Consider the following 24,965-nt stretch of genomic DNA (forward strand, 5'->3'; position numbering starts at 1 on the left):
AAAGCTGCGACCAAAAATGGGTACTGATCACTCTAAATTACTGTGAATGTCAATCCCTACATACTGCATATATCTGTCTATAAGAATAGCCACCAGTTCCCCTGTTTTATAATAAATCAATTCCTCTATGCACTCTACTTGAGTTAGGCTCATTCAGCAAACTCGAAAATTCAAGTGGAAATCATTTGAGTACCACCTATGCATGAAGAGCCGCAGGAGTTCAATGATGGGCTGCTTCCGTTCACCATTCGTTGCCAGAAGAGATGCAGTGGACATACATGAATAATCTGGAAGTGCTGTGAACATAAAGTTATCCTGCAGCAGTGTCATCAGCATCAAGTTGGAGGTGAGGCGAAAAAGCGTGCACGGCTCAGGCTAAAGAAACCAAAAAAATAGAAACAAAACTATTCCCAACATTAAATCCGCTTGAGTTTTCACTTGCTGACTTTTTTTTTTTTAGTTTAGAGTGGCACGCCAATGCAAAAAAAAAAAGAAAAGTTTTTTCAACGCTCCAATTCAGATGCTACCCTGCATGCCGTTTTGATTAGTGAATACTTGTTTTCCCTGTCATCGCTTGAAAAGCTTTAGGAGAATTGCAATGTACCGCACCAGTACACTTTACTGTAAATGAACTGTTTATTTTGAGCTGAAATAAATAAATAAATACAATCATGCTGTCCCAAAGTTGCAGATTCCCCAAGGGTGGAACTGAATGACCTGCCAAATCTAATTTCTCAGTGTGTCTATTTACCAGAGGAGCTCTCATGGAGAGGGAAATGTATTGTGTCAGCGTCTGGTGGCTCGCTCGGTTATGGAGGTTCAGTGACCCATTGTTTAGTGGAGTGATTTGCACAGTATAGTAGAGGAGAAATAGCAGAAAACATAAAATTACGTGACGGGATACATAGAAATTAGATATTTGACTGCAGGATTGGACCAACTGCCTCCACAGTTTGTACCCAATAAAAGGTAATGAGGTGTGCTGATGGAACTCTAGAACTGTGAGCTATAAAGTGGACACCAAAACTTGACTCTGTCTTATGCAAATGATTCAGCATTTCTGGCTTGAAGAATTCGAGTGTCAATGCACAATGCAGTATTTGCAAGTCCGTTTTTTGGGCTTACTTAAAAGTGGGAGTTAGGAAAGGTTAAAATGGCGAGCACATAAATGCTACACACATGATATAACGATATCGATTTTGTTTCTGGGTGAGCAGATTCTATGTCATACTTTAATGGTACACTACAAATAATGGAAATACTTGTCACTAATGCTATGGTAGTGGTAAGTGAACAAAGCAGCACGCAATAAGAGGTTTAGGGTAATCACGATTTTGAGGGTATGGATGGTCAAGTACCGATACCAGACCTTATTTCAAGGTCAAAGTAACAACACAATTGTATTCAACAAAGTAGCAAAACAAACAAAGCATTAAACAAAGGATTTCTGGGCTGAGCTCTCAACACATCAGGATGGGAAAAACAGGAGAACAAAGGGAAATCAGTTCAAACCAACGACGCTGGGAAAACCCAGGAAAAGCTTCTCGTAAACACCAAAGTAAACTAGGGAGAACAAGGAGTGGTCATCAGCTTGTACCGTGAATACAACGAGACGTTCTGGCGAGGAGTGGAGGTAAGACCAGAGCTTAAGTTCTGAGGGTGATTGATAATTGGAGGTCGCTGTGTGAGGAGCCCAACATGAACTGACCACGCCCAGCCCTTAAAGGAAAAACTAAAACTGGGGACAAACACAGGAAACAGAACTGCTATGATGCCAAAGTAAAAGGTGGCTGAAAACAACTCCACTTATATAATTTTCTTACTACAGTCTTTCTACAGTTAAGTAGTGGAATTTTACTACAGTCTTTCTACAAGCTAATCAGTGGAATTTTGCTTTTGCTTTCTACAGTTAATTAGTGGAATTGTGCTTTTTCTTACTACCGTCTTTCTACAGCTAATCTGTGGAATTTTACTACAGTCTTTCTTCAAGCTAATCAGTGGAATTTTGTTTTTTTTCTTTCTACATTTAATTAGTGGAATTGTGCTTTTCTTGCTACAGTCTTTCTTCAAGCTAATCAGTGGAATTTTTATTTTTCTTTCTACATTTAATTAGTGGAATTTTGCTTCTCTGAACGGACTAGTTTTGGAATCAGCACTGCAATTTTAGTTGTAATCAGTATAAAAATGTTACTCAACAACTTTGTTTTCAATTTATTAAAATCTGTCAATGTATTAAATGAAATTTCATGTATGAAAATTACTAGAGGTAGCAGTACTCTGTATCGGTGAGTACTCAAGTGAATAGTCATATTGGTATCAGTCTGAAAAAAGGTGGTAACGAAGCATCCCTAATTGATAATACATCGCTTTACCTCAAATTATGATGAAGTTCTCGTTAATTAAGTGGCTATGTGCCTTCAATCATTCGGATGATAACGCTCCAACTTGCCATAACGGGATACAACCAGACGAAGCTTTTGCTTTTAGCTGAGCAACATTGGAGGGAAAAAATAGAATTGGGTGAATCACATAGCCTTGAAGACATGCGTGTCACACATTTTGCTTGTCCTTCTTCCTGAGGTCAGCGAAATGAAGGAATACCCTTTGCTGCTTTGGAGGCTTAGCAGCACGTTGTCTTATCTGTCAAGTAATTATCTATATTGCTGTCGTGCCTTATTCGGTTCTAAATTTTCAGTGTGGGGTCGCCCAATTTAGGTGCTGATGCTGTCTGGTGTGGCTGGTAAACATCTGTCCTGCATACCAATCGATCAATCACTCGCCTGGTTGCAAAATGGCATCTAACCAAACATATAACAATGTCTTGGCATCCCTCCGCCCAACGATTGTGTCATTCCACAGGAAGAGTGGACCTCGCAAGCCATTTTGCCACCAGGCAAGTAAGGTATGCAGGACAGTCATTTGACGACATCAACCTATTGTCACCATCCAGGAACATATCTAAGACAAAAATTCAGAAATGGCTTGCATTACATTTGTCATTTACTAAACAACATACCCCAGAGTCTTTGTCATCAATGGTTGATACAAATCTGGTCGATTTACTCAGCCTTGTTGCAAGACTCACATTCTGCCGTGCTGTGCCACGGATCATATTTACACTCGGACAGCAGATTAGGACTCTGGGGATGAACAAGAGGCTGAGGTCACTTGACCAAACACAACCTGTAAAGACCAGTGGGAAGAAGCCAGCAGCCGTATATCATGTCAGAGGCCATTCATCAGCCGGGTTGCTCAATTTTGTGGCAGCCACGTTTTCCCTTGAGGGACAAGCCGGAGACGGAGCTTCCCTCAGATCCACTTTACTTCGTATAAGATGGACACTTGGGTCGTCATGCGCAAGCACACAGACATTTACAACAGTGGGATTGCAAAATGTTGCAGATGTGAAATTTTTGGTTTCAATATAATTATATTTGCAATGTGTCATTGGCTACAATCCATTGGTGTCTGAGCCCAGTATTAAAAAAAAATGGTGCAATCAAAAGGTATCTGTCAGTCTGGTTATATTGTAAAAATGTAGCTATATTCCATATTAATCCACCCATTCTCGGTTCCGCTTATTGCACTAGTGTTGCGGGTGTGCTGAATCTCAATCCATCTGACTTTCAGCGAGATGCGGGGGGGGGGGGCACGGTTTTACTTGAGTATTTTTGTCCAAACAGAAACAAGTGAAAGTGTTAACTTAAAACCTCAAGGTGCACATCAATATAACTTTACTGTGTGTGGAGTAAGCGGTTAAGAAGGTGGATGTTTTTTTACTTTTAATGTTTTAATGTAAGATCTGTAAATGCAAGTCTTGTAAGTTTAATGACAAGAACACTTACTGTGGCATAGCTACAGGTGGTCATGAGTCATGTCTGAACACATTTTTTGTTTTATGAGAATATGCATTTAGAATAGAACATTTGATTCTTGCAGTCAATGTCAATTATATCTACGGCTGGGCGATTTAACCAAATAATACAATCTATTTTTTGTTTCAGTCATTCAGGACAATTACAATTTTAATCAGTTTTAATTTTAACCCAACACATGTTTATTTAGAGGTTTCATTTATTCAAAAAATCATTCCTGTGCAGACAACCATAATGTATTCTAAATCAACAACTTTACATTCATAATTTGTGCTTAAATGCCACAATTAAGTAGTTGGTAGCTATTGTAAACGTTTTGTAAACCACCCATCCAACATTCTGCCAATTGTGAAAAATTACAACTCACAATAACATCTGGATGTAACAGAACATAAGAACAACAGCTTTAAATAATCCAAAAGACAAAATTCGAGATTGCCCAAAGCCAAGTAAAAAAGAACTCACCATGTGATGACTAAGACAATCCACTGTGGCTCCATTTTGTCACTGACATGCTTGGTCACACTTCAATGCTAAGAGATTGTAAATGTCAGTATCTCGTCACTCAGACTTGCATGCACAGTGAGATGGAGACTCCCCCCAAAAAACTGTGAATGTCAGCAGCACACTCATCGTCACCGGTACCCTGTCTGATTCCTTCTCCAACTGTCAATGTCTGCCTTATGCTTCAGGAACACTTCATGAATTTTTTGGACTCCACTCAGCATTTGATGATGTTTACTCAAAAGATTCCTGCTGCTGGGTATTGGTTGGTTTTCCTCTGTGACAAACTGGTTGTTTTTTTCCAACTAGCTGCAGCTTTATATCCAATTTTACTTGAGCTACGTTTAGGTACAAAAACTTATTACATTCAGGGATCAGATCATGCTAGCAAATGGCTACACGTTTGAAATACAACATTGGAGAGAGAAGTAGTCTACTGGGAAAGTGATGTCATGTAGGATTTCCTAAATATGTTCATTATATCAATTACAAATTTGGTGAACCCAACCTCCACTCACCCCTTGGGATCCAGGCCAATAAAAAAAAACTGATACAGAACACATTTCCTTTATCACTGCCAACATATATCAAAAATGCATTTGCCAAGAAATTGTTGGCAATAAAAAAAAAATACTTACAAAAATGTACATACTTACCTACGTGCCTATTATTACATATTTGGCAAGGAATTTTGGATCCCAGCCCTCAAATGTGAATTGGGAAATCCTGGTGTAGCGTATTATACTGGTGTTTGGAATGCCTCCAAACATGCCATCTGCTCTGTGAGACATGCCTGTAAATTCTGCAGTAAAACACATTGTTAACTCCTGCTATCTTTGCGTTCACGGCCGTGGTACTTGCTAGCTCTGGACTTTTGGTGACAAAGACCACCAAGCTGCCATCCTCAAATGACTGCAGTTTTAGCAAAAAATAAAATATTTTTGTCATTTATTTTAAATATCCATTTAAAAATACAAAAACAAAATAGCACCAATAACAATGAGGTGAAAGTTGTAACCACGAAAAGCTGTTTGGAGCAGCCACCTTATAGCATCTCTGGGACCAGGAGCCGGCTCCTGTGCCGAACATGCAGAATTAAGCACAACTGGATGTTTGGCAGCAGCTTTCAGCAACAGCATGACTCCCGAATTGGAATTGGGATCTGGAGATTCAAGGATCATTAGAAATAGAGCTACACTGCAGCAGTGCAGTGCAAGAAATAATGGATGGCAGTGAACACAAAAAGTCAGACGAAAGTAGGATTTTAGTACCTGGCATCGAACAACTACATAACATCGTAATGACAGTAATCAGCTTTGGTTTAAACTCATACGAGCTTGTTTTGGTTATAATTAAGTTAAGTGTTGAGTATAATTACTACATCCATACAGCAGCACAATGGATTTGAGGGGGGGTGGGGAATCCACAAAAATGTCATATTTTATAATCTATAGAGTTTGTACCTGTATTTTCAGAGAGTCAAAAGTTTTTGAGAAAATTAACTCCCAAGTGTGGTCCTTGTTTTTTTGTTGTTTTTTTTTTTTTTTTATTCCTTCATGACAAATGAAACAGAACTCGTTTATCGGGAGTTGAGTTGCTAGAACAAACCATATTCAGTCCGCAGAAAAACTCTATAACTATATGCAGAATCTTTGGACAGACCAAACAAATTTCAGCACGTGTAACATAGTATAGTATACTCATAGCTCATCTACCGAACATACCTCAGACACGTTAAGAATGATCAACATGGGTTGGTGTTGAAAAATCTAAACTTCAACCCCGAATGGTATCCTTTCTTTGGCTTGCACAACTATCCTCAAATGTCTTGCACTGTCGATCATCAAATCATAGAGCGGAAACGCCCTTGTGAATACAATGAATGCCAATTTTTGCAAGCTAGATAGAAAAAAGAGGGTTTGGGTTGCTCGAAAAAATAGTCACACAAAGTGAAAATTGCCATGGATCATTTAAACCATTGGTTCTTAACCTTGTTGGAAATATTGAACCCCAGCAGTTTGCGATCTGTCTTGACCTCCTCTGAAGTCCCGAGACTGACTCATTGGTTTGATCGAACCCAGGTTAAGAACCACCGATTTAAATACTGTAGCATACTATGTATTTTAAGAATTTTAAGGACAAAATAATAATAATAATTCTTGCAGTACACAGCTTAATAAATAATTGAACTGTTGAGTGTATTAGGCAATTCATAAATTAGAGAATTCCAAACAAATTGCCATTAAGATGAAACTACATTTGACATTTTAGGGTTGCTAGTATTGCTTTTATCACATTTCATGTAGAATCGTACATTTATCTTTGGCAAAGGAAATAGTCCAAAGTATGACACAACCATTCTAAAGCCACACGGTTATTGAACTCTCATTTCAGTGGCCTTTATTTCTATTTTTTTTTTTTTTTTTTGTGAACCAGGTGACTGATCTTTTTAATACTTTACCACTGAGAGGAGCTCAGAAGAAAAGCCATTTACACCCCCCCCCCCCCCTACCACTCCCCCAGTTGTGGACCACCCTATTAGATCTTAAGTCTTCACTTCTAATAAACAGAGACATGAAGCAGTGACAAAAGCGGGGGAGCTCTCTTTTCACGGGGACGCACAAAGAACATCCAACATGAAGCACCACCTGGAGTCATCGTGACGCTAAAAAGATGATTTCAACGGAATTTTTTCCCTGGGCCGCACATTTCAGCTATTTGCTTTCGAGATTCACACAGTGCTTCAGTATGAGTGGGTGCGGAGAGCAAACTATATCAAAGATTTGCCACAGCGGAAGGTGTGATTTACTTTTATGGTAGCTTCAACACGGAGGGAGGAAAATGATTGTATTGTTCCCCAGGCTCTGCGCAGGCCTATGCAAAATGTAAACAATGTTTGAGGCTAGCTTTCTGAGCCTCGTTACAAGGGCTTGCTACTGTGCAGTGTTCATTAGAGTGGAAATGATATGTGCAAACAAAGAGAGGCACCCAAGCAGTGCACTCTGCGTTTTTTTTTTTTCCCCATCTCAGAATTGCAAATGAGTGCAGCATCCTCACCTGTTCCCTGCAGACATCTTCCCAGCGCCTCCAATCATCGCCTTATTGACGGCAGGTATCCATCTAAACATGACCCGCCCTAATATTAAAGGGGAGTCACTGCTGAAACATATTCTCCCCTTTTACTGTAGCCCCACTAATCCTTCCCGCCTCCAAGCAAGGTCAGAATATGGAGATGCTTGGCAAATGGAGCTGTTTTGCAACAGCCGGCAAGCTGTTATTTGAAAATCTGACTCGGTTTGGCCGCTCTCCAGCTTCTTTGTAATTCTAAAAGGTGCATATTTGTCCAGAGTGGTGCAGTGTCTTATTGGAGGAGACAAGTAATTTCCATTCATGTCAGGGAAAGACACAGCTGCATGTAAATTACACGTGACATGTAAAGCATGTACGGGAGCCCAATATGCAATGTTGTACTTAAAAGCGAATAACGTATTATGTAAAATAATGCAGTGCGGCACCACTGATCATGCAGAGGAGGAGCAGTTTGAGCGGATATAAAAAGGTATCGATTCACTTTAGGAATAGAGTTATTTTGGAATGATGGACAAAAATGTTCAACATTGGTTTCATTGGCCCTCCATTTTCTTCGTTTTACAGAATTTAACTGGAGTTAGCTGCTTTTGTTTGTAAAAACTAGGGGTGTCAGACGATTGCATTTTTTTTTTTTCAAATGGTCAACTCATGATTAATCGCAATTGTTATATCTGTTCTAACTGTACAATAATTTTTTTTTCTACGTTTTCATACTCTTAACATAAAAGTGGAGAAAATGTTAAACTAATAGAAATATGGTTGCATCTTGATACAGTAATTTCCTAATAATTCCTAAAATTTTGTTAAAATTGAAAAGATGTACTGTACTGTAAAAAAAATAAAATAAAATAAAAAGATTGTGATATTGATTTGTGTTGGTTATTTTTCTGCCACTAGATGACATAATTGCATTTGTAAAACAGCTTAGTGCATTTTTCTTATATATATATATATTAAGAGCTACCGTATCTAATCTTTAACTTGAAGTAACTTGTGAAATGCTGCATATTTTTAAAATTGTAAAGTACAACTTGACCCCAGTCTCCACAAATGTATGCATTATTATCAAATTTATTACTGCTAAATTTTGACGTAGACGTGTCTGCTGTGTTGCGACTAGAATTCCCCCATTACAGGCTTTCCAAGTAAGGAGTGGTCATTAACCGTGCGTTAAAAAAAAAATTTTTAACTCATAATGAACACACTCATTTTGACACCTCTAGTAAAATCTTTTGCCAGTCATATTAAGATATTAGAAGATTACTGTAACGTGTTTGCCAGAAATTCCTGCAGATCCTTCACTGTTGCTGTTGGCCTCATAGCAACCTTTTAGACCATTTTTTTCTCATATTGCTAAATTTTGGAGGGCTGTCCAGTTCTCAATGTCACTGTGCTACATTTTCTCCACTTGATGGTAACTGCCTTTACCAAGTTCTACGGTAAAGGAGCACAGATTGAACCTTTTTTTCCCTATCCCTCCTTCCTCATACTTTCTTTTTTCCATCTAAGAAACTCGGGGCACTAACTAGCGAACCAACAGGCTTCCCGTTCTGTCTCTGACGGGTTGTGACACTCCTTGTGCGTTTTTACATATTTGGCCAATAAACCTGATTCTATTTCTGATATTCACTTGCCATGGAGGTTCTTTTGTATCCATCTCGTGACTGATAACTTTGAACAATGAGATCCCTCTGATGCTGTGGAAGCGCTCTGCAGACTACATGATGTGCTATAAGATGTGACAAAAAAAATGTCAGGAAAATCCTATTAGAAGATCTGAACATTATTTGGAGTTAATTAGAGGCACTTTAGATAGCGCCAGTTATTGGATGACTCCCATGAGTTTGAATGTGGTTGTTTAATTCTGAACACAGCCACATCTGCAGTTCTAAGTTATATATCTGACTTGTTTAGTTTTACTTGCCACTCTGTAAAAGCTTTCATTTGTTTCTCAATTGTGTTGTCCAAGTTATAGGTCATGAATGGTGGGAAAACTTTTGAAGTGATTGTGACAAAACGTGGCATTTGCGCAAGGGTGTGTAGACTTGTTACACCATAAGAGAAAGGGGTTTGTTCCATAAACACAGACTTGCTCGGCTTTGCCAGGCTAATGACTTCCTGCTCCAGCGGTTTGGGAAAGTGTTAGAGAGCGAAATAAGTAAAATCAGAAGCCAAATTTAATCTGCCACTAAATGGAAAGCCTTTAAGCAGCCACCCAGAGGGTGCACACAAGCGAGGTGAAATTGCATCAAAAGCTCTCGGGCAGAGTGAAGGACAGGTTGTGTGTCGGAATGGGGATTATAGATTGGTTGGATAAATAAGAGATTTTTTTTTTTTCCTCAGCAAAACATACTGAGCGTGACTATCCAGCAAGGTGGTGATTCTAGAAGCCATCAATCTATTTCAGCCCACTGTAAACTGTATAAGGATGGAGATTGATGGGGAGGAGGAACTCTTTGCTTTCCTTAATTTGCCTCCAGCTTAGTTTGCACGGCGGAGCTGCGCGCTATACATATTAAAATGTTTAGTGATAACGTAAGCAACAACAACAGTCTGCATTCCCTGCAGCTCAACTTCATTCATTTCCCATGAATTGTTTGTTTCCTCCAGTCTCCTGAGAAAAGCCGATGGGTACGCTGAGGAGATACTCGGGGGGTCGCAGCTAAATTTAATTAAAGGCATCCACGACTTGTTTGGCTGGAAATCCTTTCTGACCTGCTATTCTTGCACTCGTTCATGATGGGGCGAATCAAAATAGCATGACACCGAAATGACACCAAGCTGTCGATCTTGTAACAGTTCATTTATTTCCTAGAAAAAGCTCATTTCAATAACAGTGACACATTCCCAAAATGAACCCAGACCAGAGTCCTCAAGCAGTCTATGTAATAACATCAATACATGTTTTCACTTCAACATATTTGGGATCACCAACATCAAAGTTGTGTGTTTCTATATTAATATTCATGAGCAGTGCAAAGAGGGAAGAAAAGAAAAAAAAAAGACACGAAATGCAGATTAGGTTTTTCTGGGAAGCTATGCTAATAGCAACTCACATGATGCCTTATTGTTTGTTTTTTGTACACATGAGCACAGAGATAGACTTCCTTGGAAAAAATTTAAATTCATAAGATCGCAATCATAAGGCCCAAAATAGAAAGAAGTTTGCAAACAATCACATGTTTATGTTTATGTAGTTCTACTAAATGTATTATGCAATCTGCCTTTATAATAAGATTGTAAGGTATTCTATTAATAATATTTATTTAAAAATATTTATATAGTAATAATGTACTGTACTGTACTGAAGTTTTATGCCTACAAAATGAGTAAAAAAAAAAAAAGTATCAACATCAGCAATCTGATATGAAATAGATGTAAGCTCAGGATAACAATAACCATATTCTCTTATTTTGAGGGCTCCATTATGGTCAAAATAAATAAACAAATTACCTCCAAACAAACAAACACAATTGATTTCCAGAATCTAAACTTAAATTATTCAACAGGCACATTTTTTTTTGTCTTTATAATGAATCCCTTTAGCATACATTCAAATCTCTCATGTTAGCTTCATAGCAAGTAGCAACTTACTCTTTTGCTGTCCAAATGTGGACCACAGTTTGCTCTCGTTACAATAGTCTTTAAGGTTTAACATTCAATACGTTTATATCAATACAAATGGATTATTTATGAATTCCCTAATATACTATATGAAGACGAAGTGGACTGGCGACCAGTCCTTTGTGTACTTAACCTCTTGACAAAAGTCAGCAGGGATATTCTTTTTTTCAACCGTTAGCCTAATAATGTAAATAAACGTTATCATCATCCCCATTAAATATGTTAAGGTCTTTCTTTTTATAAGATAGACTCCACCTATATTATACTATAGTACACTAAACAAAGAACTGCTTGGTTCATTTTTAATGCAAAAATCCTTGTATTTAGTTTTATCTGTGCAATCGCTAATGATCATTTGGCGATAATTATTCCATTGTTTTCAAATACTCTGACGTTAGATGCAAATGATAATTTATGGAAATTATTTTAAAGAGGACCAAATTCTTCCCATTGAGCGAGCCCCCCATTAATAGGAAAAGAGATAAGAGGAGTCTTAGGAGTTGGTCAGACTTTCTTGGAGAAGTCCATCCAGAGCAGGCTTATCTAAATCCTCTTGGCAGGGCTGAATAGACAGGAAGTGCAGAGGAATGCTTAAATTTGCCTGAAGAGCAGCGCTTTAAAATACAGAAGTGGCAAGAAGCCTTTTTCCCCCTAAATATCTCCACTTCACTTAACTTTCTCAAGCATCACACAAAAAGGTGAGCAGACATGGTAAGCCTCGGAAGCAAACTCCCTTTCATGAGGGAGAACAAACATGACAGAATCCTCAATTAAACTGTATTTGGTTTCATTTGAGAGCGCAAGGTGACCTGAGTTTGAGTTACGACGTGCTCTCGCCCCCCGTGCACTCCCCGTAGCGCGGCCTCGGCAGCCTCCTGTCCGTGTTGAAGTCCACCTCGTCCTCTTCGTCAGACTTGCCGAGGGTCACATGTCGCCTGGACACAGGAGGGCTGTCAAAGTCAACACATACACAAACACATACGAATGAGGTGGTAATGTTGTTAGTAGTGAATAAACAAGAGTTATTATTGTATACAAAGCAAACGGCAGCTAACCCTAAAATGTAAGATTATAAGTATTGTTAAATGTCCTTCCCTTAAAAGTTTTAAGTAGTTGATTTTTCCAAGTCTTTATTATTGAAGGACAGTGCAATTCAATACAGAGATTTTATCCAGCCATCCATTGCACAAAAAACCTTGACAAACAAAGAATGCTCATGACTAGCGACAGCAATAGCCTCCATAAGCCAACATTCAGGTGATAGAATAATAATGAAAAATAAAAAGAAGTTAGAAATATTAATTTGGAGGCTGTGATGTATTGGTAGGAATGTAAAGTAATGTTTTTGTTAGCGATGTCTGATACCATTTTTTTTTTCAGATCGATACCAGTACGAGTGCTTAACTTTTGAGTAGTCCCTCCAAAATTTTGTGACGGTAAATGTCAGATTTTCTGTCAATAAAAAAACAAAAAAACGATCCTTTATTTTTGGAATACCATGCTATTACATTTCCATTTACAAAACTAAAATATTTTTGAATCTGTGACTATCTAACATTAGAGACACTTATTTTAAAGTGATTATATATTACTGTAAATTTACAGTATATTCTAATAAATTCTCAATTCAATTTTCAAAAAATTGGGGGAGTTGAATTTGATAGAACGATATTGAATGTCATTTATTTTAACTAACTAAACAAGAAGTTAGACCATTATCTAGCCTTATTTGTGTAATTGTTAACATGTGATACAAATACGATCATCATAAAATTACTGCAAACGTTCATGAAATGTTACTCCTTGCATGTCAAAATTTGACTACAAGGCACTCATTGCAAATAATAAAAACATGATTGTAGTAATAAGACCAAGGAAAATCATTGTGGTTAATTTAATGTTGTTTGTCTGTGAGAAAGGTGCTACTGCCTTGTCCGTTTTGACCATGACAGTAATTAATTATATATAGTGTTAGTATAATGGCTATATGTTCCTATTTCAAAAAAGGATGGCACGGTTGACAAGCTTTGCTGACACCTTTCAAAAAGTGCAAGAAGGAATATAAATATGGGATCATCTCAAATTGATTTGGAAAAAACAAAAGCCAAGACTTCAAGGTGTTGATTGCTTTTCTGGTTTAGCTGTTGCTGCAAAACAAATAAGTGCTACATATTGGCCAGCGTGTGTGGGTGGCGTGACTTGAGAACCGCACGCTCTAAGGCTATTTTCCCTTGTAATTTGGTTCTCTTGTCACACCAGAGCAGAACATGAGAGTGCCTTTTGCATTGCAAAGTGGTCCTGGCTCGTTTAATATGGAACCAAGTTTCCCAGTAAAAACAAAAATAAAAAAGATTAAATCAGAGTTCAATAGGACCCAAATTTGTGATTTTGCACCCAAACTATAATATTTGTAGCAATAATGGTGCTGGGTTACATACACTAATTCGATTTTAGTTTCACTTGTAGCATTTTGTATGATAGTAAAAGTGCCAGGATTTCCTACGTTTCCTACTGTTGGAGAAAGGAGGGGATCTTTCTGACAACGGTACCAGACTAAACCAGGTCAATGTCTTAGGCTCGGGTCACGTCCACATCTGAACCGCACCGAACTTTTGATTTCAAGCTGACCTCTTGTTTGGAGCGGCTTGCGGGTTGGAACGGTAGTCCTCACACTTTTGACAACAGAGTTCATTTTTAACTGGACAAAACCTGTGCGATCCAAGTCAAGTTAGTGTTTCGGAAGGAAATTATCCAATGAGATTACACGTCAATGAGTATCTACTAAAAGTATTGGAACGGAGAGATCAATTGCAATTGTTTTTTTAATCTACCACCATGGTAGCAGTTTCTGAAGTCTACAAAACTATTTTGTCTGTCAATTTACAGAAAAATGGACACACACTAATTGGAAGAAGCTTTATCACGCAAAAGGGCTTCATCAGAGGGGAACAAGTAGAAAGTGCTAGACTGGCCAAGCCAATCAACTAACCTTAACCCAATAGAGCATGCATTTTACCTCATGAACTGAAAAAGGCTGTGGTAAATAATGCAACAGTGAGTGAAGTGAATGGGTCGGAGGCTTGATGCAGTTACTGCAAGTTGGGGATACGCCACCAAATATTAAATGGTATTCACTTTGAGTTGATTTAATAATGTCTGTTCCAGTACTTTTGTTCACTTAAAGTGGGCGGCTCCGTCCTGAGTTAACGCATCTAGATGTACTTGTCTTCAGTATACAACAAAAACAAAGGAAATGGACCTTGCCGTTCCAATACTTTTGGCGGGGACTTTATTCGAACACAAGCCAAATTCCAGCAGTTAGTAAGTTAGTCTGCGAAGTGAGTGATTGAGGATGCGTTTCAGACTCCAGAGTTATTGTCACAGCAAGCATCACCTTCATTTGTTGCTATCAGTCACTGTCTGGCCTGTACAGGTACTTCAACATCACGTTGTCCACCTTCTTTTGTTTCCTCTTGCTGTCCTTCTTAGGCGTTCCACCACTCGCTTTTCCCTTTTCGTCATCAGAAGGCTTTTTGGGGCTCTTTTTAACACTGTTCGAGCTGCGGTATGAGACTGTGGAGTCGGACGAGGACGATTCCGATGATTCTGATTCCGATGATGAGGAGGAATCTTCTGACTCGCTTTCCTTTTTCTTGGATCTCTTCTTGGACTTTTTGCCCTTCTTTCGCCTTGAGCTCTTCCTGCTGTGACGATCGTCTGAAGAAGAGTCATCTGACTGAGTGATTTTGCTTTTTTTGTCTTTACGACCGTGGGAGGTGGAACTGAGGATGCTGGATGGCCGACTGCCGTAGTCCACAGCGGAAGTGGATGCAGAGCGAAGCAAACTGGACTTACTACTCCCAAACCCTTCGTGATCTTCCAACTTCCTTCCCTGACTGCTCGCTAGTCCTTTCTTCTCACCTGCTTCCTCGTCACTGGACTCATCAAGCTTGCTGCGTTTGAACTTAATGGGTTTGAAGCTGAGAACCTCATTGATGGCGGCCTCCAAGTCGGGGTCCAGATAATTTCGGTGCGTGACAGGCTTGATGTCAGACATATCTGGCGGGTTGCCGTCTGAAAAGTGAGGTCGGGCTGGGGTAGAGAAACTACGAGCGGTGGAGCGAGGACTGCATGGGGAAGTTCTTCCTTGGGTAAAAGCAACACTTCGGCCATCCTCATTGTCGTCATCGTCTAAACGCACCCCAAACTCACTAAGGCCGCAACTACGAGCGAGGGACAGGCGAGAACTGCTGCGCCCGTCGTCTTTCCAGGAGCTGCTACGATGCAGCGATCGCGGGCTAGAGCGACTCACACCGCTGATGGTGGATTTGGTGTCGTCATCATCCAGTAACGACCTCCTGGTTGACACCCTGCTGGGAGCCGCGGAGGACATCGTAGAGTCCTTATCAAATTCTGGGCTGCTTCGTGAGGTCCAGCGTGACTCCAAACATTTCCTCGCCCTGCTGGTGGCCTCAGAGTATGCCATGGAAATGACGGAGCCTTTGTCATCAAAGTCTTCCTGTGCTTGGTTCTTCTTCCTGTCATCCTGGAGGTCTCCGGATTTGGCTTTGGCTTTACGAATTGAGCTGTGGTCAGGGGTGTCGGGCTGTTCTTTGAGAGTGCTAAACAGGGAACTCTCATCGCCTGTCCCGCCGATGGAGTCTTTAAGGTTCGAACGCTTGCGGTAACTCAGCGAGCTCATGACGGAAATGGACCTGTTCTGATCTACATCTTTGCCATCTTGACTTCCATCACTCGTCTTCTCCTTACCCTCTTTCACGTCTTTGGCATCCACATTTGCTGCATATCTACAGGGTAGCACAATATATGAATAAACCAAAAAAAAGATGCATTTCTGTCGAGGCAAAGAAATTAATCTAATGAGCAGCATATTGTTCGTAGAGTTGGTGTCCTGATGCTAATCTGTAACGTCGGACGGAACTGATAATTTGTCACGTTCTTTTTGTCCTTTAGAGGTTGATGGCAAGGGAGCGCCCTCTCCCTCGAGCTATTGCGGTTTGTGTACACTACGGCATTGTGGGCAGTGCGGGAGTCAACAAGTGAGAAGATCTATGGAAGCAAAGGCATCATTTAGCAGACGCGCCAACTGGCCACAGGCCACTTCAATAAATTTGACAGCAGCCACTTCGCCATTCCGCCTGCTGTCATTAGACAGATTACTGGAGAGGAGAGCAATGACACCTAATCGCATAAATTACCCCTACTTTTGTTTGGCCTCGGGTAATCTTGGGCCTTAGACTCTAGACTCTAGTTAGTTATCTCTCAAGGAATGTATTTTTTGCTATAATTGGTTTATCTGTATGTCAACAAGATTATCCAACAAGGAGGACGGCACAGAATCTATTCATGGCATGACCTTTTTTACAGCTTTCATTTTGACATAAAACAGTAAATAGTAGGACAGATGCCATTAGGAAAAAGATGTTAAATATAGGGCCACGGTCAAACTTCAGAATGTTACAGCCTATCTGACATCCTCTATTTCCCAGGAAGTAGACGGGCCATCATTTCGGTAGGGAGCAAACAAATGCTTTGAAAAAATATAAGCCAAGTCAAAAATTGTCTTTACGATATGTTCTAATATGGTGTTCTGAATAATATTGCTTTGGAATATGAATTAAGCAGCAAAACCCACCCAGTTATATCACAGGCATGAATATAAATGTAGCAACAATGCTGCTTATTTGCTGTAGGGAGTGTTGCGTGTCCCCTAACGTGAATACATTGATTTCTCCACGGCGTTTTTTTTTTTTTTTGCATTATTTTCTCCCTATATGATGAAAACACGACAGAGGTTCTTCAGTCACCAAGCGCACTGCTCAATATAACCCGTATCACTTCTCTATCACAGGGATCCATGTGGTTATCTGTGATGAGGCAAGAGGGATGAGAGGAGGAGGAAGCACTAACCTGGCACTCTTCAGACTTCCCTCGTCCGAGTGAGGCTTGGAGGAGGCTTTGTTCTTGGAGAGCCAAGACTTAACCCCGTCCACACGGTCCTCCACCTCAGAATCGCTGTCCGTCTCTTGCCCACTGCGAGTACAAAGAAGCATGTTATTGAGAAAGCATGAGACAATAAAACCAAATCCATTCTAACAAGTCATGTTCTTATCTGCGCTTGATGAACAAATGACTCTACTTAACAAATCCGTCAACACTATTTCTCATTTTGTCTGCTTTATGTCGAAATGTGAACACTCTAGACAGGTTGGAATTATTTTCACAAGATAAAACGACTTGTTCACAATGAATATTTATGCAGCGTAATCACATAAATTACACAGTGCGGTGTAATAAATGGGCACTTTGTAAGAGGAGGTTAGGATGAAGCATTACAGTGCAGACAGAAGCAAAAATATCATGCCATTAGTCAACATACTCTAGTTAAAGCGCATGTATTATCCAGGCAGAATGGCGGGATAATAAACGTGTTTGGCTGCTGGCTGCTAGCATCTGTGTGGCATGTCACCCGATTCTGGTGCTTGTAATGGAGCAGAGCCACGAGCATCAAAAAGCCCCTACGCTTGACATGACAATCAATATGGGGACCTGTGGATCCAAGTTGGGAGCGGGAGGGGTTGATAGATTCCACCTGCTCAGGCTCAATTCTCATTCATTCCTTTTAAATGCAATAGTGAATTTCAGAGTGTGACCCAAAATGTGTACCGTTGTAGTAGTTGAACGTTTGTAGCATAAACGCCTGACGACTGAAAAAAGTGCAACTTCCTGCAATCATTATATGTGATAGATGAAATAATGAAAAGAAAGTTTGATGCAAAAAAAGTAATGTACTCTGTATAGTAGACAGCTAAAATTGATACCTAACAGGTAGTTGCAATTTTTCAATTTACAATTCCAAAAACCGTGTTTCCGCCAAACCTGTTTCCAACTGCATTACATTGATAGGAACCACGGATAAAAAGTATGGAACACAAATTGAAACTACTCATGTGAAGCAGTTGCACATTCCATTCCCATTCTAACAATGAAGCAATAATTCTGTCACCCAAAATCAGCTTTTCATGCTCTTCCTTTACACAAGCGTTTGTAGGCACCCAGGCTACCTCTAAAATTAGACACCTTACTTCAAATAATTTTTTGCATTTGTTAACACTTATAGCCTAATTTGAAACAATTACTCATTTTTTTCTTACATAATAAATCAAACTTGGGTTTACCCCATACTTTCGTTTTATCTTCATTATCATTTATCGCCATATATGTTATGTTTCATCCATGGAAAGTGTCTTGTTCTAAAGAAATGCTAGTACGCTTCATCCACAGACTACAGACGCCGAACTATCAATAAAAGTGACAAGATGATCCATCTTGGCGTATTTGCTGATTATGAAAAGAAAACATTATTCATGACGGTGCAAGATGATAGCCATGCCGTTAAGCCTTATCAGGTGTCCTCATACCCATCTAAAAAAAATCCATCACCAGTGTCACCATGACCCATGTGACAAATTCTGTCATTTTCCCTTTCGCCAATTTCGAGCGAGCGTCTGAGCTGAAAATATATATTTTTTTTTTTTTTTTTATACAAGGGAAGTGAACAAGCTTAATTTTGTGTTCAGATTATATTTTGTTTTGTTTGTTTTTTTGCTCTCTTGTCTACTGTATAGTTCTGGATCATGGAGGCCAAACAAAACAAATGAAGGCCAATCAAAGAAATAATCATCGCATTTAATAATGCATCGTTCCGAAAAATCCAAAAACTCATCCAAAGCAAATTCCTCTCTCACTTGCCACTATAAAAAACAAACCAATGTGAAATAAAAGGTGGCTGGCAATTGAGTGTTGTGCAAATGGTGTCAGAAGCGATTTGTCCTTGGCCCTACACTCCTTGCTAACCGCTCCTGAGGCCTACGGATACAAACAAGCCCCAAGAATTTGGAAGTGAACGTTAATGGCTTCTGACAATCAGCCTTGGCTGGTTGTAAATCTTTGTCACAAATACTCAAACTCAGCCTCAAATCACATATGCCTCAATGTTATCACTTCAGCGTCATACTTTTTAAGTTAATTACTAGACCAATTGACGGGTGTATTATTACATCGTGTCTCGCACGTCATGCTGTATATTGATGCTTAATTTTGATTGACATTAACAACCTGTTTGTTGTTGTTAAAGTTAGGCAGTGCTGTATAAATGCACCAATATTGGGTTGAATTGGGTTCAAGTTAAATTGGGTTAAGTTTGCCAAAATGTATCCCAATATAACCCAACTTTTTTTTAGAGTCTAGTGATCCACATTGGGTTGAAAAAAACAAAAACAAAAAACTATTTGGGCCAATTTGACACAACTTTCTGGGTTGTTTTGTACAAAATGACCAAAATTATTTATTTATTTGTTCCATAATAGGGTTGAATTGGGTTAAATTTTAATTGGGTTAAATTAACAAAAACGTATCCAAATTTAACCCAACTGTTTCTGAGTCTAGTGAGCCACCATTTTTTGAGTGGGGGGGAGGAGTGTTACATAAGAATGTAACCAAAATTGGGTTGAATTTAAATTGGGTTAAATTTACCAAAACGGGGTTATTTTTTATCCAATGTGGCATCACTCAAAAACAAACAAACAAAAAAAAGTCGGGTCCAAAATAACCACACTTTCTGAAGCCACACTCAAAATACAAATAACTCAATATGGGTAAAAAAGGGACTGACAGAATTTTTTAAGGTATTCATTTAACTATTATTTTTTTGTTTTGTTTTGGAGAGGGGGGGGGGGGGTTATAGCAACTATTTTTGGGGGGTTGTTTTGTGGGTTATTCATTTTGACTATTTTTGGGGGGGTTGACCATATAACCTAAAAAGTTGGGTTATTTTTGACCCAACTGTTTTTAGAGTGAAGCTTCGGTACCACCATATATAATCAGAAAGAAACCAGCTCAGTCTTATTAAACATTGAATATTAAATCAGCAAAGCATCATACATATAGCGTGCATGTAAACAGCCAACTGTTTTTGAAGGGCGAGCTTTTCAAAGGGTGGTGGTCCACTCCACACGAGCTGACGCTGCAGGCATGAGTGCAAGGCAGCAGATGCTACTTTGACACAAATTGTGTGTTTAATTGTGCTTCTCCCAAGAACATCAGCAAAGAACACAGGTGAATACAGACCAACTATTTGCAAATGACAATGGAATATACATATATATATATATATATATATATATATATATATATATATATATATATATATATATATATATATATAAAACACAACATAATAAACAAATATATTAAAGACGGCAGAAGATAACAATGCAGTATTAAAGACAACCTGCTACAGTTTTCAGTGTAGGGGCTCCATTCTTCGGGCCTTCCACAGTGTGTGGAATAATGAATGCCAAAAGTGAGTATGTAAATATCTATATAATATCTTTATCATTTTGGCTTGCTAAAATGTTGCATTTCAAATACAAATTTCAATACATAAAAAAAATGTATTTGATGTTGGTATTTTGCAGTGTAACTAAAAATATACTGCATTGTTCAAAAAAAAAAAAAAGGTGTAAAAACAACCACACTGACAAACACAAAGAACGCTTTTTCCACTCTCACGTTTTGTTCTTTCTTTTCTGATACTTTGTCACCATGTCTTGCAAACTGCAGGGAGAGTGTGGACGACGCCAAAACGGGAACAAGAAAACAGAGAAAAAGAACAGGTGAGAAATGTTCACGGCATTACAATGTCAACATTGTTCCACACTCAGACGGAATCATTATCCACTGTAAATCAGTTCACAGTTCTTTCTTCCTTTTAAAGCTCTGCGTGAGTTCATCTTACTCACACCTGTATAAAAGAACAGCAGCATACAACAGCATTAAACCAGGTCAGACACAAGAGTGACGCATGACCCAGAATTTCAAACTAGATTTAAAAGAAAACGCTGCTGGAGACAAGAAATAACAAGTCATGATTGACAAGACTGCAAAAAAAATAAAAAATAAAATAAAAAAAACTTGGTGCGCTCATTAGCAATCATTTCTTTCCACACAATTTCCGTCTGGTGTTCCGAACACGAATATACCAAGGTGACGCATTTTTTCAATGGAAACAATTAAAACTGCATTGCGTACTTGTTGATTAAGTCGTTGTTGTCATCGCTCTCCATTTCGTCCTCGATGGCAGCCTGCAGGTCACCTATCCTCTTAAAGGCCAGTTTGAGATCCACTTGTAAGCTCTGATTTGCTGCCTCTAAGCTCTCAATGTCCATTTCCTGGTGAATGGATAGTAAAGAAGTCATTTGCAGCTTGGTTGTGAGTACGATCATATTATCCCAATAGCGCTGGCGGCACCGACCAGCTCGTGCTTCTTTCGGCTCGCCTCGGCCTCCTTCTTGGACACGTCGGCCATTTCTTCCTTAATGTCCCTTATTTGTCTCTGCATCCGCTTATTCTGATCCTTCTCCCTGTTCTCTGAAGCGATGTGTTGGTTTCTTTCCTCGGACAGCTTTTCAAGATTCTCTTTTAGACGACCCGCCAGGCTCTAAGGGAGAAGTGGAGAATTGGAGTTAAGCAAAAACAAAAACAAAAACAAAAAAGTCAATCAAAATTGAGCAGTATTATCTTTGATCCAGCTCTTGTATTGGATCTCATTCAATTTTGCAAATGCACCTAATGTCATGGCTGAGTGTTCTCGATGTGTCCCTCTTGATATACAAACTGAAAATGTCATGTAGGATTTGCATTTCCTCGACTCTTTTACATTTACGAGACACAAGGATTGTCTGACCTCCAAACGTTTGATCTGTGTCCTCTCATACTCCAATTTGGTTTCCAGCTCACGGATCTTGGCTTCTTGACGGCTCACCAGAGACTTTTCCACCATGGATTGTTCCTGAAACTCCAGCTGACTCTGCAGCGAATGAAGCTGTGCAAAGACACACAAATTTATCACCGCAAACCCCACACACACACACACATGCACACTCTTAACTCCACAAAGCGCTCTCAATGCTAATTCTTGATCTTGGCCTTACTGTTTAAAATGAGGGCTGGGGAAAAATCAAATATTGTGTATGTACATTGAATTAGTGTTAACTTTTCACCCTCTGAGTAAATGTCGCATGTCAAGTGTGAGTAATGAGTTGCAGATAAGCTCCCAATGTACTACAAATGGTGGAAGAAGAGCTTGGGGTTAAGTCCAACTACAATAACTGTCAATACTGAGAGTCAGATATTCACACAGTGTAAGAATGCTAAATGCTAATCTTTTAGCTACACAGGAAACCAATAATTAGGGATGTACGATAATGCTATTTAAAACCAATACAGATAAAACAATAATTTAGAAAGTGCTGATGTCAATAAATGATTATAATTGTTTTTAAAAAAAAAATACTTTCAAGTCATACTATAAGTCTAACATTGAACCATGAAGTGAGTTTTATTGATATATCTGCTTCAAAGACAATGAGTAACTCATGTTTTAAAAATGCAACAAAAAACTGTGAGGGTGACATTTTGGGCAGACGCAGTAAAGAAAGCCCACACTGGCGACTGCCATGTTGCCATGATGCATCTTCTGTCAACACGAGGTCGCGCGCATTATGACGTCACAAATATGTGACACTACCATAGGAGAGGGGAGGGGTTGAGGAGTTGGCTACAACTTGAGCCACAAACACATCAGATGGACCAACGTTGCATGTCTGTTATTATCGGCGGATTTCTTTATAATCTGGTTTATCTGTATGATGTCAAATTGGTCGATAATTGCCGATAATTATTGACCACCGATATTATCATGCATCCCTACCAATAACGCAATGACATGTCAAATGTACAACCTCAGACTAGGAAAAGTCAACTGAAAAGCTTTTTGTTGCTACCTGTAAAATTTGGATAGTAAATGTAAAATGTAAATTATGAGGTATTTTTATATTAACCTTTATGTAACGCTAGACAATCATGCATTTTGTATTTTGCCATGTGGGTGCAGCAACAGCTCCCAAGCAATCAACTGTTGCCTTTTTTTAAAAGGAGAACGTTCTAATAAATTCAAACTACTTTATATGATAGTGATGGCTGCAGGGAAAGTCACTTAACTGTCCAATCAAGGTCCATTTCTTTCACTTGAATCATTTTGAATGATAAAAGACGAAAAAGAGCCCTCACGATAAAACCCAGAAGGCACAATGGCACTTAATGAGTGACTTTACATCTGAGACAAGTGGGATTTTTTGAGTTCCGCTTTGATTTTATTTAAGAAGTCAAATTGCCCTTTTACTGGGGAAGAGATAACCATTTCAAGGTCAAATGCTTAAGATGGCTATCGGTGCCTCTGGCATGGTCTTAACAATCTCCCAGTCAAAACAGTTCTCATGGGTGGGCCTTGCAGACAAGAACGTGGAGCAAAGCCTGTGTTGAACGTTTTCTTTTTTTTGTGCAATACAGTTGCAGTTCATCTTTATGAAAAGTCAGTTTTTAAACTTTTATTTATCTCACTAAAGTGAGTACAGTACACTATTATGAGATACTGTAGGAAGGTACATTTTATTAATTTTTTAAGTGCAAATACACTTTCATTGAGTTCTTAAAGTTTTTTTTTGTTTGTTTTTTTAAAGGTGTAATTTCTTATGTCCCAGTGCTTAACTCATTCACTGCCATTGACGGTTATAGAGGTCAAATGTTCATTTTAACTATTTATATTAGTTTAACATTTTTTTTCCACTTTTGTTAACAAGAGTATGAAAACCTAGATTTTTTTTATTTTACATTTACAACAGATATAAAATGTGTGATTAATCGTGAGTTAACTTGTAAAGTCATGCAATTAATTCCGATAAAAAATTGTAATCGCCTGACGCTCCTAATTTTTAATAATCTTTTCATCCTTTTTTTTAAATCGCGTCAGGTGATTAAAATGTTTAAATGTAATTAATTATTGACTTTAATAGTTAACTCACAATTAATCATAAATTTTATATCTGTTCTAAGTGTACAATTTTAAAACAATTCTAGGTTTTCATACTCTTGCTAACAAAAGTGGAAAAAAATGTTAAAATAATAGAAATAGTTCAAATGAATTTTTAACGTCATTAGCCGTCAATGGCAGTGAATGAGTTAAAAAGTCATCTGCGAGCTGAAGATAATAATGTGCTTTTATGTAAACCTTGTTTGGGCTGCATTCAGAGTAAAAAAGCAAAAATGATAAGTGAAATGAATATGAATGATAATCCAAATGATAATTATATGACGAATGAAAGAGTAAATTGCACTATATACACAAAAAAATGTCACAAATTATTAGGATTCTACTAAATGTGAATGTAAATGCTGAGCCTGAATATTTACAAGACAACCTGCACAGTAATAGAATCAATCAGCCCAGAATAAAAAGGCCCACATTCAATAATGTGGCCGCTTCACATTTACAACAAGCTGTAAACATTTGCAAAATACAACGACCGGACCATAGTGTTTTTTTTTTTCTAAGACCATTGCAGAAAAGAAAGGCAAGAAAACACAATGAATACAATACAGGCAAAACTAGGACCTCGCAGCCCGATAGCAAGAGCTGAGGCGGTTATGAGGCAGAGTTCAGGAGTGGAGTTTTGACTTACTAACTAACTCCAACTACCCTTCACTTTAATTTGTCTCGTAAGGCGGCAGTACCTTTTCTTGAATCTCCTGCTTCTCCTTTGTGGCCTCTTCCAGCTGTGCCTGCAGATCACTGATCTGGCTTAAATCTCTGGCAGACTAATGAACACACCAAATTTCAATATGTAGTTTATGATGGAGATGCATGGATTTCCCCCAGTGCTTTATAAGCCTGGCGTGCTCCCGGCTTTTCTTTTTCTTTCTTTTTTTAGTGCAATTCTGCACGTTTTTTTT

The 24,965-nt window shown here is 38.7% G+C and overlaps 1 protein-coding gene across 6 annotated transcripts in view; it reads right to left on the reverse strand.

Moving 5' to 3' along the window:
- Nucleotides 1–10,255: 10,255 nt before the first annotated feature.
- Nucleotides 10,256–24,965, reverse strand: part of LOC147160909 (unconventional myosin-XVIIIa-like) — a 71,827-nt gene continuing 57,117 nt past the window's right edge. For 3 of the 6 annotated variants that reach the window (XM_086098687.1, XM_086098684.1, XM_086098686.1), the window contains 8 exons: nucleotides 24,747–24,830; nucleotides 21,862–21,999; nucleotides 21,430–21,615; nucleotides 21,207–21,346; nucleotides 20,688–20,732; nucleotides 17,025–17,147; nucleotides 14,488–15,901; nucleotides 11,913–12,043 (listed from right to left, as the gene is read on the reverse strand). In XM_086098687.1, the coding sequence (XP_085954813.1) occupies nucleotides 14,503–15,901; nucleotides 17,025–17,147; nucleotides 20,688–20,732; nucleotides 21,207–21,346; nucleotides 21,430–21,615; nucleotides 21,862–21,999; nucleotides 24,747–24,830 (2,115 nt within the window). In that variant the 3' untranslated portion in view covers nucleotides 11,913–12,043; nucleotides 14,488–14,502. Of the gene's footprint in view, nucleotides 12,044–14,487; nucleotides 15,902–17,024; nucleotides 17,148–20,687; nucleotides 20,733–21,206; nucleotides 21,347–21,429; nucleotides 21,616–21,861; nucleotides 22,000–24,746; nucleotides 24,831–24,965 lie in introns of all 6 variants that reach the window. The other 3 variants (XM_086098685.1, XM_086098689.1, XM_086098688.1) reach the window with 3 other exon arrangements.

The sequence above is a fragment of the Leptonotus elevatus genome, chromosome 16 (genome assembly GCF_054856555.1).
Source record: "Leptonotus elevatus isolate MCC_2025b chromosome 16, RoL_Lele_1.0, whole genome shotgun sequence".
Lineage (NCBI taxonomy): Eukaryota > Metazoa > Chordata > Actinopteri > Syngnathiformes > Syngnathidae > Leptonotus > Leptonotus elevatus.